The sequence below is a fragment of the Macaca nemestrina genome, chromosome 1 (genome assembly GCF_043159975.1).
Source record: "Macaca nemestrina isolate mMacNem1 chromosome 1, mMacNem.hap1, whole genome shotgun sequence".
In the NCBI taxonomy this organism is placed as follows: Eukaryota; Metazoa; Chordata; class Mammalia; order Primates; family Cercopithecidae; genus Macaca; species Macaca nemestrina.
The window spans coordinates 210,705,615-210,721,242 of record NC_092125.1 but is presented as its reverse complement, the minus strand read 5'-3'; the positions used below and the strand labels follow the sequence as shown (position 1 = coordinate 210,721,242).

At 46.4% G+C, this 15,628-nt stretch overlaps 1 protein-coding gene across 3 annotated transcripts; it reads right to left on the bottom strand.

Annotated features, from left to right (window-relative positions):
- Window positions 1–403: 403 nt before the first annotated feature.
- Window positions 404–10,804, bottom strand: LOC105494419 (zinc finger protein 436). Of its 3 annotated transcripts, XM_011762812.3 has the most exons (5): window positions 10,151–10,804; window positions 9,943–10,029; window positions 8,554–8,646; window positions 7,633–7,759; window positions 404–4,176 (listed from the first exon to the last, which is right to left on the bottom strand). In XM_011762812.3, the coding sequence occupies exons 3-5, from the start codon at window positions 8,584–8,586 to the stop codon at window positions 2,927–2,929; spliced, it is 1,410 nt and encodes a 469-aa protein (XP_011761114.1). In that variant the 5' UTR covers window positions 8,587–8,646; window positions 9,943–10,029; window positions 10,151–10,804; the 3' UTR covers window positions 404–2,926. The 3 variants fall into 3 exon arrangements, with proteins under 3 accessions (XP_011761114.1, XP_070954904.1, XP_070954908.1); XM_071098803.1 differs by having other exon boundaries at window positions 9,943–10,804; XM_071098807.1 differs by lacking the exons at window positions 9,943–10,029; window positions 10,151–10,804 and having other exon boundaries at window positions 8,554–9,928.
- Window positions 10,805–15,628: the final 4,824 nt, after the last annotated feature.

The window sequence follows — 15,628 nt, the reverse complement described above, 5'->3', positions numbered from 1 at the left end:
CAGTCATGCCCGATTTTTTTTTTTTTTTTTTTTTTGAGGCGGAGTCTCGCTCTGTCACCCAGGCTGGAGTGCAGTGGCCGGATCTCAGCTCACTGCAAGCTCCGCCTCCCGGGTTCACGCCATTCTCCTGCCTCAGTCTCCCGAGTAGCTGGGACTACAGGCGCCCGCCACCTCGCCCGGCTAGTTTTTTGTATTTTTTAGTAGAGATGGGGTTTCACCGTGTTAGCCAGGATGGTCTCGATCTCCTGACCTCGTGATCTGCCCATCTCGGCCTCCCAAAGTGCTGGGATTACAGGCTTGAGCCACCGCGCCCGGCCAGTCATGCCCGATTTTAATGAATCTGATGAAAAGCCATTATATGAATCAGTGCTGGATTACTAAAATAATTCTCAGGTTTGCTGACTTTAAAAATTATACTTTTAATTATAGAATATAGTTAGAATAATACAAACACTAGTATAACTGTGACCAATACCATGAGGAAAACTGTTCTACATACTGATGTGTTCATTCACTCTCCACAACCATAGAAAACAGGCACAAAGTGTTCACAGGATGTGCAGAGGCAGCCAGGGACTTGGCAGCAGAAGGCATGCAAAAAGCATTAGTGAAGGGAGTCTGATGCATAAGTTCTACACAAAGTTCAACACAGCAAACGGGCAACAATTGGCAGAAAGAGAGGAGACAGCTGGGGTGGCCCTCGTCCTTTCAGTTTCCCAGCTAGATTGTTCATGTACGGAGATAGCTGCGTGCTTAGAAGCCTTGTTTTGAGCCCTTCACCTCTAAGAAGCCAAAAGCAGCAGCAGGAACTGGTTGGGGTGGGGCAAGAACAGTAGGGAAGGAAAAGGGGGTGAAATACAGTTAGGTCATGGAAATGCTGTCATCTATGGCCACTCCCAAGCTGATACCCATAGTGGCTCACAGAAGCAACAGGAGAACTTTGACATTTATTACAATCATCAGCAACATATATGGGAAAAGGCATATTTGAGTTTAGTTACCAAGAACATGTGTCACCTGACAATTAAAATATGAATACCCACAGTCTGCTAGATTTTGTAAAGAACAAAAAAACATGCTCCTTGCCTGAGTTTGTCCTTAAAAAGGAGTGGCAACATGAAGGAACTGCACTGGAAGATGGGTTACTTTAAAGGTTGTGTTATTAACAAGTGATATGGTCCCACACAGCTGTGGGTCACAATAACTCATTATAATACCCTACCCAAGAGAGACCACTGGCTCCTTTAACACCGAGTCCCAAAAAACTATGGCAAAAACATTTTTTAAATGTTACAACATTCACAATAAAGAACAGTAGCAATAAAGCACAGTAGAAATAAACTGGGGGTACTCTCAAAAGAAAAGATATTCCTCACTCCAGTCCCATTTTCTGGGCACCAATTCCCTTTCACCCCAACATGCTTGGATAAGCATCAACATTTGAGATATTTCTTAATTCCTACCTGGACTGAGATTAGGAAAACGGACACTACTGGGTTTAAATTGGGTGAACTGTTATTTTAACCACTTATATCTGTAGGGTGGGAGGATGGAAATACATTCCTACCGAGGTTTGTTAATTCCTTCTAAGCCAAAGAGTTCTTCATTGCCATAGAAGATAATTCATTCTGAGAATAGGACAATGGACCTATTTGTCTGGTCATTATCTTCCACAATTGACAAACACATACAAACAAGTGCTTAGCTCTGAACAAAGACAGACCTTACAGGAGAGTGCACACTAAAGCACTAGTGTTTAAATTTTTTTCATAATGAAAAAAGGACATTTCTCACATTGGAGTTATGTTTATACTTCTGTCACATGACTCACATCACCCAAGAACATGCTAAGTCTCTGTAAATTCAGTTTCTGCTATTAGAAAAACCACAGGAATACACATTACTGTACATACACATGCCCTGATGCAAGCTAAGATAAACACTGGGATGTGGCCCTTATCAAATCTTAGAGTTAGCAGGATAGGAAGAGTTGATCTTAAACATTAGAGAGGGAAAAACACAGAAACGACCTACATTCCTTGGGAAGGGACTCTGTGATTCCTTCCCTGAAGGAGTCAATTCCACTTGCTCCTTAAACTTAACTGTCAATGATGGTCCTATCTTTCCTTGAAGATATTTTCCCTGCAATGTTCCCTATAGTGATCCCCAAAGAAAATTCATAAATCTGATTAATGGCAGTAATAACTGTGGGCATCTTCTGCTAAAGTCACCATCATTGATGGGTCCTTGGTCCCCAAACCTGTGTCTTGTTTTTCCTTTCCAACTGTATCTTCAGTTAGCTTTCACAAAGATGCAAGTTTTAAATGAGCTAATTAGAAACAGTGAGGAGAAAAGTTACAATCATTGCCTTCATCGTGCAAAATCTTGCCCTCAGGAAGATGGAAAACATACAAATGCATGAGCAACTCAAGGAAAAAGCCCTTTGGAGGGGAAGATGTGTGTGCCCAACTACTATGGTGTGTGAATAGGTGTGGCAATTCAGGCAGAGTCTCTAGTTGCCTTTTTCCAAAGCAGCCATGACCACCCTATTACAGTCCCACATTTCACTTAGCATAGTTCCTTGGGCCAAGGATGGGAGAAAATAACATTGAAAGATTTACTCCATTTCCAAGCCTGGGCATTCACCAGCATTTGTCCCCTGGTCTTCCGTTTTCCAGTTACTTGTGGGGCTGATTTTAATGAAGTAACCCATTGAGTGAATAAAAATCACCATTTTGGAGGAGATAACATTCCCAAAGCTGAGGGTCAGAATTTCAAATGGCTTGTCATCTCTGATGGTTTAAATTGTGGCCCACAACTACTACAAGAGTATGATAAAAGCCACTCAGTCTTGAGGGTGTTCATTGATATCAAATAAAATTGTATCTTCAAATGAATCATTTCTCAGCCATCATAATTACAGGACTTAGTCTGTATGAACTCTCTTATGTTTAATAAGAGCTGAGCTCCTGCTGAAACTCTTCTCACATTCAGTACATTCATAAGGCTTCTCTCCCGTGTGAACTCTTTGATGTGTGATGAGGTTGGAGCTCTGGGTGAAACCTTTTCCACACTGCACACACTCATAGGGCTTCTCCCCTGTGTGGGTTCTCTGATGCTTAATTAGATCTGACCTTTCACCAAAGCTTCGCCAACACTCATTACACTCATAAGGCTTCTCTCCAGTGTGAATTTTCTGGTGTGTGATGAGATGAGAGCTCCGGCTGAAGCTTTTCCCACAAGCATTGCATTCATATGGCTTCTCTCCAGTGTGAGTTCTCTGGTGCTGAACCAAGTGTGAGATGCGGCTGAAATTCTCCCCACATTCATTACAGTGGTACGGCTTCTCTCCTGTGTGGGCTCTGCGATGGCGCACAAGGTCGGAGTTCTGACTGAAATTCTTCCCACACTCATCACACTTATAGGGCCTCTCCCCCGTGTGGACTCGATAGTGTTTGATGAGATCGGATCTCTCACTGAAGCCTCGGCCACATTCGTTACACTCATAAGGTTTCTCACCCGTGTGGGTCCTTTGGTGCTGAGCTAGGTGAGAGCTCCTGCTGAAGCTTTTCCCACACTCCTCACACTCATAGGGTTTCTCCCCACTGTGGGTCCTTTGGTGTTGGATTAGGTGAGAGAGACGGCAGAAACTTTTTCCACACTCATTGCATTTGTGAGGCTTCTCTCCAGTGTGGATTGTCTGATGCTGAATCAGGTGAGAACTTCTTCCAAAACTTTTCCCACACTCGTTACAGTCATAAGGCCTCTCCCCAGTATGTGTTCTTTGATGCTGAATAAGGTGTGAGCTGCGACTGAAGCCCTTTCCACATTCATAACATTTATAGGGTCTGTCTCCAGTGTGGGTCTTCTGATGTCGATTAAGGTCTGAGATCTGACTGAAGGCCTTTCCACAATGAGAACATATATGATAGCGGATACCTGTGTGGACTTCTTTGTGGACAAGCAGGTCGGTGACTTGTTGGAGAGGATAGCTTACCCACTCTTCTGCTGTTAAATCTCCCCATTGTCTTTCTGACCTATCTCCGCTTTCAAAGCCCTCTTCACTTTCAGGATTTTCCTCAGCGTTCTCAGCAGGTCTTTCAGATGTCCCAAATTGTACATCTTCACTAATCTCTTGCTTGGGATTTACCTCGTTCTCACTCCTGATCTCAAAATCTGTAATAAAAAGTAAACAATAAGGCTAGTAAGAACAAAAATTACCTATTATGTGCCAGGCACTATATTAAATTTTTTTTTTTTTTGAGACACAGTCGCACTGTGTTGCCCTGGTTGGAGTGCAGTGGCGTGATCTTGGCTCACTGCAACCTCTGCCTCTCAGGTTCAAGCAATTCTCCTGTCTCAGCCTCTTTAGTAGCTGGGACTACAGGTGCATGCCACCACGCCCAGCTAATTTTTTTATTTTTAGTAGACACAGGGTTACACCGTATTGGTCAGGCTGGTCTTGAACTGCTGAGCCACTGTGCCCAGCCTAAATTATTTATATGAATTACTATATTCTTTATCATAGCTATTCTGAGGGTCAGGAATTGTGATTATTTCTACTTCATTAATGAGAAATCCAAGACCCAGACAAACGAATTGACTTGTTCAACGCCATAGTAAATGGTAAAGCCAGTATTCAAACTCAGGTCTGTCAAAATTCATGTTCTGTATCGCTGTAATTAATGATTCCTTAAGAAAACTACACAGGCCAGGTGCCGTGGCTCACGCGTGTAATCCTAACACTTTAGGAGGCCAAGCCAGGAGGATCACTTCAGGCCAGGAGTTCAAGACCAGGCTGGGCAATATAGGGAGACCCTATCTCTACAAAAAATTTAAAAAATTAGGTGGGTGTGGTGGCATGCAACTGTAGTTCCAGCTACTTAGGAGGCTGAGGTAAGAGGATCACCTGAGCCCAGGAGTTCAAGGCTGCAATAAGCTGTGATTGTGCCACTGCACACCAGTCTGGGTGACAGAACGATACCCTGTCTCTTAAAAAAAGAAAGAAAAGAAAACTATATATATTCCTCGTGTTTTGAAAGAAAACTGGAAGCAGAAAATATGAGACTCTAAATTAGAATATCTAAAAGGCAAGAATCCAGATATTTTGTGAGTGTGTATTTTTTAACTTGCCAAGCCTTCATCATTAGTAGCATCATGAAATATTTACTAAGAACTCACTACAGTTGTTTTGTTTGTTTTGTTTTGTTTTTTGAGACAGAGTTTCACTCTTGTTGCCCAGGCTGGAGTGCAATAGCGCGATCTTCACTCACTGCAACCTCTGCCTCCTGGGTTCAAGTGATTCTCCTGCTTCAGCTTCCCGAGTAGATGGGATTAGAGGTGCCCACAACCACACCCAGCTATTTTTTTGTATTTTTAGTAGAGACGGGGTTTCACCATATTGGCCAGGCTGGTCTTGAACTCCTGACCTCAGGTGATCCGCCCGTCTCGGCCTCCCAAACTGCTGGGATTACAGGCATGAGCCACCATGCCCAGCCAGAACCAACTATGTTAACATGGAGAAAAATGAATCTTTACCTATGTCATAGTTGACAGAAAAGTGACTGACAAATGTCACTTCCTACTTTTCAGTGACCTTTTAATGAACATAGAAGTGGGAAGGTTGAAGAAGGCAAAAAAGATGTCTGGCTGAGAACGTTCTTGGCATTGTCTATTTCACATGCAGTCTTCAAATGAAAATCAAAATACACAACCACTGTCTACAAGAAGTTTTATACCAGACACTGCATTCTCCAAATTGGGTTTCTTAGTACACTCTTCAGAAAGAAAGTATGCATTTCAGGAGAAAAGGGTTCATGAATAAACTAGGTTGGTAAATGGTACATACAATATCGTTTCCTTCAAAATTCACAATGCCTAATAACACACTAAAGGTTCTAAGGAATCCTAAGGTAAAAAGGCCTTATAAGGCCAGATGCAGTAGCTTAGGCCTCTAATCCCAGCACTTTGGGAGGCTGATGCAGGAGGATCACTTGAGCCTAGGAGTTTGAGACCAGCCTGTGCAACACAGGGAGGTCTCTCTTCTATTAAAAATAAAAAGAGGCTGGGTGTGGTGGCTCATGCCTGTAATCCTAGCACTTTCGGAGGCCGAGGTGGGTGGATCACTTGAGGTCAGGAGTTCAAGACCAGCCTGACCAACATAGTGAAACCCTGTCTCTATTAAAAATACAAAAATTAGCTGAGCATGGTGGCATGTGCCTGTAATCCCAGCTACTTGGGAGGCTGAGGCAGGAGAATCGCTTGAACTCCGCACTCCAGTCAGGGCGACAGAGTGAGACTCTGTCTCAGAAAAAAATCTTTTTTAATTAAAAAATTAAAAAAAAATAAAAAGAATTAGCTGGGCAAGGTGGTACACATCTGTGATCCCAGCTACTCAGGAAGTTGAGATGGGAGGATGACCTGGGCCTGGGAGGTCAAGGCTGCAATGAGTTGTGATCATGCCACTGCACTCCAGCATGGGCAACAGAGCAAGATCCTATCTCAAAAAAAAAAAAAAGAAAAGAAAAAGGTCGTCTTGTAATCATTTTTAAACCCATTCCCATTCCCAAACTTATTTGGGCAAAAAACCAGGTTTTTGGTGCTTCCATGCTTCTAACAAGTGCTTTTGGGGCTAAACTATAGAAATGTAAATTCACATTTTTAAATGATTGTCATTGTTTGCTTTTGTTGGATTAAGTGGAATATTTGGGTTACAGACTGCAATAGATCTGGGTAGATAACTATTTATAGTTACTTTTATAAGGAAAGGATTCAAGAAACTAGGGATATCAGAGAAAGCTCAAGTTAAAAAGGAAAGCCCTCAGAGTTGCCTTTTGTTCTGAGAAAGGCTATGGGAATAAAGATTTCAAAAAAAGGATTAGTCCTAATGAGTGGCAGATGACCTAGTGACCCACACACGCTTGCTAATGTCTGTCAAGTCTTGACAGGAGGCAGAGTGAGTCAAAAGACCGTTCAGCTCAAGAATATACTGTTTATTCTAGTTACACCCAGACCAAAGTACAGCAAAGAGAGAAGACAGGCTTGCAGATCATGTAAAAAAAATCAGCTGCCCTCTCGAATAGAATTTGTGATCTATTGCAGCATTCTTCTGGAACAGCATTTGACATACTAGAAATCTATCATCATCAACACTGAAACATTTCTAGATGGCAACCTACTCAGCTAAGGAACTTGAGTCAAAGCTAGTGCTCTGAAGCCAAAACAAACACAAAAAGGTGGCTTTCGCCCTCCCATGAACCTGGGTTAGAATCCCCTCATTTTTTAGCACCCTAGAGTAAAAGCACTACTTATAGGGGCATTTATATTCTGGCAAGCACTATTATGCCAGACCTGTTTGGTCAGTGATCTGTACAAACAGGCTGGAGATTGGAAAATGACTCAGGGCACAAGAAATCTGAACGTTTCTAAAATGTGCAGAAGCAGTTTTTTTTCTTTTTAGACAATATGACCTGGATGTTCCCACATTCAAAGATCCGCCTGAGGACTCAAGTCAAGCCAATATGCAATTAAGTGCTTTAAAACATCAAACCACTAGGCTGCGTTGAAATAACCAAGTCATTTTGACATGATCTCAAAAACGTGGAGGCAAAGAAAGGTAGACTCCTTACTTACCTAGTGAGACAACATTTCCGTAATTCTCCTGCATAACATCCCTGTAAAGGTCCCTTTGTGCAGGGTCCAGAGGTCTCCATTCTTCCCGGGTGAGATACATGGCCATATCTTCAAACGTCACAGGTGCCTGAAATCACACAACGCTTCCCTACTATTCTGTATTTAGGACTTCTTGAAATTACAAACATAGTTAGAAATATTCAGGAGGAAAAAGATATTAAATGTGATCTATAGAGTCCAAAGAAGAAATATTCAAGCAAAAAAGAGACGTGGTAAAGGCAGCAATTTATGAGCTGATTGTTCTGGTCCCATGGCCAGCTATCCCTGCCCCACTCAGGAACTTTATCCTCTGGCTGTGCTTTTCTCAGGACCTATCTGACACTTGCATTGCTCCATACCTTTACTCATAATGTCCCTCTTTCCCTGGAATATCCTTCTCACACTAGTGAAATTCTACTGCTTTTTAAGGTCCCGCTCCAGTACCAACTGTTCTTCAATGCCCCCTACCCCTCTGCACTACTCCACTCCCCTCGGATGCCCCAGATAGACTTAATCACTCCCACTTCTTGGGAGTGATTCCCACACTACAGCACTTTTTTCCTACAGCAAATAGAGCACTTATTACGTTGTGCCACGCTTAAGTGGATCCGCCTTTCTCCCTATAGATTGTGAACTGTGAGCCAAAAGGTAGCGCCCATCTCGTCCATCTTTTATCTCCCCAGTATTTAAAGGCATACAGCAGGTGTTCGATATATGCTTGTTTGTGACAATACTGGCTTGGTACTAGGCCCCTGGAGGCAGAATATCGAAGCCAGCGAATTACTAATCCCAGGGAATTTCCCACAGGGACTTGCAGAGCAGAGAAACGCCGGGCGAGGTGGGTAAGAAGAGATAAGGTCCGAAAAGCCACCCCCGGCTTACCTGGGACCCAGCCATGAGCAGGGTGGCTGCCATCTCCAGCACAAGGGTTCGCCTCCAGGGAGAGAGAGCAGGAAAAGCAGCTAGCAGACAGCGCTGAAGGAGGCGAAAAGCAGGGTGTGAGGCACGGAAAACAGGCCCTGCCCACTCCCCAGGGCTGGAGTTCTGGCCCCAAGGCGTGCAGGGAGGGCCCTGGACCAGGGCCGGGTCACTCTCCTCCCTGACCCTCGAGCGCGACCCGCCCTCTGTGTCTCCGCCACAGCGGGGTGGAGGCAATGCCGGAATCTACTAGGACAGCCCCCTGGCTGGGTCCCTCCCGCGCCGGGGGTTAGACCGATGCTGTTTCCAGGAGGAGGCGCTCAGCCCAGCCCAGGGAACGCCTCCGCTGTGCCGTCTCGAGGCCCGGTCCTTTCCGGCAGCTGCCTCAGCCAATCAGCGAGCGAAGTTCGTGAAACACTCTACCAATCAGAGGCGGAACACTAGGCCCGCCTCCCACAGCGTGGCCAAGAGCCTCTAGTGCGCCTGTGCCTGCCCCCATGGCCTGCCGGGAGTTGGAGTTCCACTCCCGCGTACAAAAGCCAGCCAGAGGCCAAAAGCCGAGGAGGGAAAAGAACAAAAGGGTGAAGAAGTAAGCACGTCCTCCCAGTCAGGGCGGAGTATTCTCGCTTTCTTCTCATGGAGACTGCAGCGCGATTCAGCCAGGGAGGCTGCCCTGCTTCGCCTCACGTCCCTAGAAGCTTCTCTTGAGTCGGGCGTTATTTTCTGCGAAGTCAGGCCTAATTTAGACGCCGGTCTATGTTGAGCAAAGCTAGAATTAGCCCCTGCTTGACAGCACAGGCTGGAGAGGGAAGCGGCAGCCGCCCACTCCCCAGGGGAGACTCGGAGGCCGAGCTGGAACTTTGAGCCCCGCCCACGCACTACATCTCCCAGCAGCGCCTGCGGCCGCGCGGCTCCGTGCGGAATACAACTCCCGAGAGGCCCCGCGCCGCCCGGGCGACTCGGGAGTGCGGTCGGCAGCATACCCTGGCGGTATTTCGGCTTCGGCGCTTTAACCCTGTAGGGACGTGCGACTGCGTCCTTCTCAAGAGGGCGCCCCTCGAGCGGCGGACTGAGTGGCGTCCATCGGCGGGGAGGCGAAAACCCTGGGGGAACTCAGAAGCGGGTGGCGGTGTAGGGCGTGTAAGGAGGAGATAGCCAGGCCCCTGGGCGGGGGCGGGCCCTGCTTATCGTCCCCGAGGGGTAGTCTGCTACAGGGGCTCCCGGCGGCCTCCCGCACCGAAGGGACCCTGGGCGTCTGAGGCCCTGATCCGGGCGGGCCTTCAGTATGTTAGTAGTCCCTGTTCGGTTGAAGGTAGGAAGCCGAAAACCCGAGTGGGGGACGAACAGACTTACCTCCTGTGGCGCAAAAGATCCACTAGATCGTCGTCTCCAAAACCTGAGACCGCGAACGGATCCCAGAGCCGCAGCGTTCTCTCCGACCTGGCGTTCAGAAAGATTTTAGCACTGGCAGGTCCCGGAGGTCTCAGACCCGCAGGCAGATCTCGAATCTGTAGACTTGCAGGCGAAACCCAGATGTCGTAGGCTGATCCTAAAGACTCACATTCCCGAGGCCTCAGACTCGCAGGCAGCTCAAAGAAACCACAGGCTCATAGGCAGATCCCTGAGACCACAGAGGTTGGCCAAGAAACCACCAGCAACTAAACTGCATTCAGCTGGAGTTCCTCGGAACGGGAGGACTCGCAGCTTTCCCTTTCCCCAGCCAGTATGAGGAAATTAGACAATGGAAGTCCAGCACTAAGGAAAGCAGGCATTCTGCGTGGGGAAGAGCTCCGAGCTCGCTGTAGCCTTGGAGAGGGAAGTGGTGGAAAAAGAATATAGCAGCTTATTAGGGACTCCCACCCTCTTCAAGTTATAAATATCCCCAGAACCTTGGCTACGTGCCCGGAAGCCTGTTGTCTCTAACTGTACAGGAGACTTCTCTGCCTGGGCTGGTAAAGGGGCCTTTCTTTTGTTTTGCAGATAGATCCACCCACTGAGGAACTTGAAATTTTTTTTCAAACATAACTCCAGGCCATGCTTTTATTAGTGAGTGTCCTGTTCCCAATGCCCGGTCATTTATGATTAAATTACTCAAGTGTTTAAAAAGAACTAGAAGGACCCGACCCAGCCATAATGCAGACTTTCCCATTCCTTCTCTTTCCACCCGCAACTGTGGGGCTAGGAATTCTTCAGATGTCACAGAATTATACCATCCTACCTCATCTAAAATCGATCCGAGGCTGGTCCAATTGTAGTGGGTTACCAGACTTAGTAACATTAATATCACTAAAGTTAGTATACAGCCCCCCAATGCTAAATTAGACTGGCTGTAAAAATAAAATTGATCCGAGCACCATATAAAATGGAATCCTGGAGGATTCCTGAGAGGCGGTATCCCCAGTGGAAAGAGCGTGGGCCTCAAGGTCAGACAGACCTGGTTCGGAATCCAGGCTGTGTATCCTTTGGAAAGTCATTGAATCCAGGCCCATTTCCTTTTCTCTAAAATGAGGGCCATCATACCTAAGGATGTTGTGAGACGTGGGTGAGATGATTAAAGCGCTCCAGAGCGTGCGCTCTTGGATGATAGCCGTTACTTTTTATGAACCCTGGCTTTGGTGGTAAGGGAAACTTCCAGAACTGCTTGTGGGTATATTGGATAGCCCAGAAAATCTGGGAAATCAAAGTGGCTCAATAGCTGTGAGAAACTGTGGGTGACCTTATCCTCATTGTGTTTCTTCCAGAAATTCAGACGCAACAGAGGTTGGGCCAGTTTGGTGGGCTCCATTGAGTGGTGTGCTGAGCCTAGTAGAGCATAGGTACTTGGGGCTGCCAAAACCCCAGCAAGTTGAGGCTTCACGCTCAGGGAAACTTCTGGTTCAGAGGTTAATAATCACACTTCTCGGAGCGAGGAGGAGGGGAGTCTTTCTGACTAGCTGAAGTAATTGCAGGTTTCTAACTGGGCCTAAGGTGAGCTGAGGGCTTGAGCCCCTCAGCCCAGCGGGGCTCCCTTTTCATCCCTTCTCTGACAGATTGCTTTGTAAACTTCCTTAGGCCTTCCCCCCACCCCTTTGCCCCAGTGCTTTAAGCCCTTCTTTGTCTTCTTGCTGTTTCTTTTATTCCTCAGGCCTGCGGGGCGGGGGCGGGGTGGCGCCCAGGATGGCTCTCTGGGCTCAGCTTGGCTGCCTGCCTCCTTCTGTAAGTGCTTTTTTCTTTCTTCACCTGGGACCCTCTAGAGGTTGGAAAGAGAAGAGAGGCTGGGAGCGGATGGAAAGCATGACTGCATCTGGAGCCCCTGGGGGCAGTGGGGAAGAGGGAGTGGAAGGACAGTGGCTGAGGGGCTTCCTGTTGCAGCCTTCAGCTGGACTCAGGGTTGGGGTCATTGGAGGAGGAGGTGGCTTCCTGCCCCATTGTTCTAGACTGCAGTGTTTCTTGGGAATACTTACTGTATGTGGGTTTTTGGTAACCAAATTGGAAAGCTGTATTCGTTCCCATGATTCAGCAAACAATGAGTACCTACTATGTGCAGAGGCAGCAGGACAGCCTGTCATCACTGGGAAAGAGGCCAGAAGAGCCATTTGGCCAGGGTCTCCAATTTAGGCTTTCGACCTTATCTCTAAGTAAGGTTATACATTATGTCGGCTCCACTGGCTGATGGGATCAAAGACCCTCCTTGTATATCCTTAAACCTGTACTCTATTACCAGGCCACGGTGCCTGTGGAGCACTCTAAGTTCTTACATTTTAATAAATTTTATAATTATCTTGTGAGCAGCACAATTGTCATAGTGTTTAACATTAATTTGTTAAACATTTTAAAACCTGCCTTCATGTGTGTCATCCTGTTTTGTCGTCCCTTCATTTTCAGACAGATGGGCACCTCAGAAAATCAAAGTGACCTGGGCTGCATAAAGGCTCATCACTGCACAAGGAGTTGGGGACATGGGGGACACACTGACTTGCAAACAGCCATTGCAGTCCAAGTGCTATAATAAGGGGTGTGCTGTCTGTACCCAGGAGGGGGTGGATTCCTAGCTGGCGGGGAGGCTTCACAGAGGAGGTGACATCTGAGCTGGTAAGACTGTAGGAGTTTGGAGGTGGAGAAGGTGGGAGGGAAAGCATTCCAGTCTTCAAGAACAGCATGTGCGAAGGCACGGAGGCGTGAAAGGCCAGAGCATGTTCCAGGCTGGTCAGGATTGGTTTTGGCTAGAGGGAATAGTGTGGGGGTGGAGCAGCAGGGGGAGGAAGCAGAGCACCGAGAATCTCCTAGTCCCCTTGCCTGTCTGCCTGTTTGTCTCTGCCTTTGGCTGTGCGTTGCAATGCTAGTGATGAGGTAAAGATGGGGGGACGGCCCGGGGACTGGCCTGGGGTGAGGAGAGCAGATTGACTCTGCAGAGGAGGGGGAAGTAGAGATGATTGGGAAGCTCTTTATGACCTCATACATTTCAACTGGTTTTCTCCAAAAAGAATCAATATTTTCCAAGTATATAGACAATTGCATTAATATATAGACAATTGCATTAAATATAGACAATTGCATTAAAAATGCAATACAAACTTATTTAGTATTGTTTAAAGACGCCTACTTAAAGACGTCAAACAGACCCATACTCACTGAACCCGATTCTATACCAGCTACTGAGCTGGGAAATAGGACATCACCCCTCACAACGACTGCAGGGCTGCTGCATGGACTAAATGTGAGAATGGTACAGAGGAGGGCCTTGGCATACCATGGCCATCACTATTATGGGGCAGGGAAAACACATCACACATGTTCTGTGAGGTGAACATATTGCAAAGTGGCTCAAAGCATGACCTGGGCTCTGGGTTCAAATCCAGGTTCTTTCTCTAAAAACAAATTATTTGACTCACACCTGTAATCTTAGCACTTTGGGAGGCCAAGGTGGGCGGATCATGAAGTCGGGAGTTCAAGACAAGCCTGACCAACATGGTGAAACCTGTATCTACTAAAAATACAAAAATTAACTGGGCATGGTGGCGTGGGCCTGTCATCCCAGCTACTCAGGAGACTGAGACAGGAGAATTGCTTGAACCCGGGAGGTGGAGGTTGCAGTGAGGCAAGATTGTGCCACTGTACTCCAGCCTGGATGACAGTGAGATTCCGTATTCCGTCTCAAAAAAAAAAATTACTCTCAGAACCTTGGTTTTCTCAGTCTGTAAAGACTAAAATAATACAAATTCATAGAAAGTAGAATAGTGCTTTCCAGGGCTTGAGGGGAGGAGGAAATGAGTTATTTAAGGAGTATAAAGGTTCAGTTTGCAAGATGAAGAGTTCTAGAGACTGGTTGTACAACAATATGAATGTACTTAACCCTACTGAGCTATATAGTTAAACATTATTAAGATGGACTGGGCGCAGTGGCACATGCCTGTAATCCGAGCACTTTGGGAGGCCGAGGCGGGTGGATCACGTGAAGCTGAGAGTTCCAGACCAGCCTGGCCAACATGTTGAAACCCCATCTCTACTAAAAATACAAAAGTTAGCTAGGCCCGGTGGTGTGCACCTGTAATCTCAGCTACTCAGAAGGCTGAGGCACGAGAATCACTTGAACCCAGGAGGCAGAGGTTGTAGTGAGCCGAGATTGCGCTACTGCTCTCCTGTCTGGGCGACAGAGACTGTCTCAAAATAAATTTTTAAAAACTGCTAAGATGGTTTATGTTATGTGTAGTTTACTACAATTTTTTAAAAAGAGTATAATAATAGTAACCTAGTTCATGAGGTCAGAGGGCTCATTGAGGCAATCAATGTAAAGTGCTACCCTGCACTCATAGTAACAACCGTAGCTAATATTAGTAACAACTAATCAGTCACTATGTGTCAGGCCTGATTCTGCTGCTCTGTTTGTATTAACTAAATGAATCCTCACAACAATCCTCTGAGCTAGGAGCTCTTATTACCACTGTTTTACCGATGAAACTAGAAGCATGCAGAAATTGTATAATGTGCCCAAGATATTCAGCTAGTAAATGCTCAGTGATTAATAGATATTACACTGTCATACAAAAATTTTAAAGGAATCATCATCATCATCATGATGGTTGAATGCAATGTGTGCTACGAGAATTTCTCGATGCTGTGGGAGTTCTAAGGAACCGTCTCGCGTTGCTAGGGGATTAGAGACCTCATAAGAAGATGTGCATCTGAGGTGAGCCTTGAAGAATGGATAAGATTTGGATCCGGCTGGGGAAAAGGAAGCAATACAGGCAGTCACAAATGAGAAGGTCCATTGGGTATTCAAACACAGGGCAAATATCTCCTTTAGCCTGGAGCATAAGGGACAGCAGGGACGATGAACCACCAAAGCCAAGCAGAGGGCAAGGGCCCATTGGCGCAGTCAGACATAAAAGCCTCTAGGTCCCCCTGCCTTCCCCCAAAAAAGGCAGAGGGCAGACAGAGCTTTGAAAATCAAACCAAATAGTTGAGTTTTGATAGCTGGTGGAACCTGCTGAAGACAGGGAATGACGCTCAGAGCCAGGCAGGGTAGATGCGGGGAAGATAGTGCTCTGAGTTGGGGGATCAGTAGAAGACCTTTGCACCAGTCCTAGAAAAAAGAAAACCTCCATCTTGACTAACACGGTGAAACCCCGTCTCTACTAAAAAAAAAAAAAAAAAAAAATTAGCCAAGCGTGATGGCGGGCACCTGTAGTCCCAGCTACTCGGGAGGCTGAGGCAGGAGAATGGTATGAACCCGGGAGGCAGAGCTTGCAGTGAGTGGAGATCGCACCACTGCACTCCAGCCTGGGCGAGAGTGAGACTCCATCTCAAGAAAAAAAAGAAAACCTGAAAGGCCGTGATGACAGTGATGGGAATGGAGATAAGGGTTGGTGAAGGGAGAGACTCTAGAATTGGGAAATAAGTGAAGAGGACAAGGGGAAAGGGTCACAGATGGTTTTAAGGAATGAATTAGCTGATAAATAGGAAAGACAGAAGAGGGGACCAAAGAAAGAAAAGATGCATGGGGTGCAGTGGCTCGGTGGCTCAGTGGCTCAAACCTGTGATCTCAACACTTTGGGAGGCC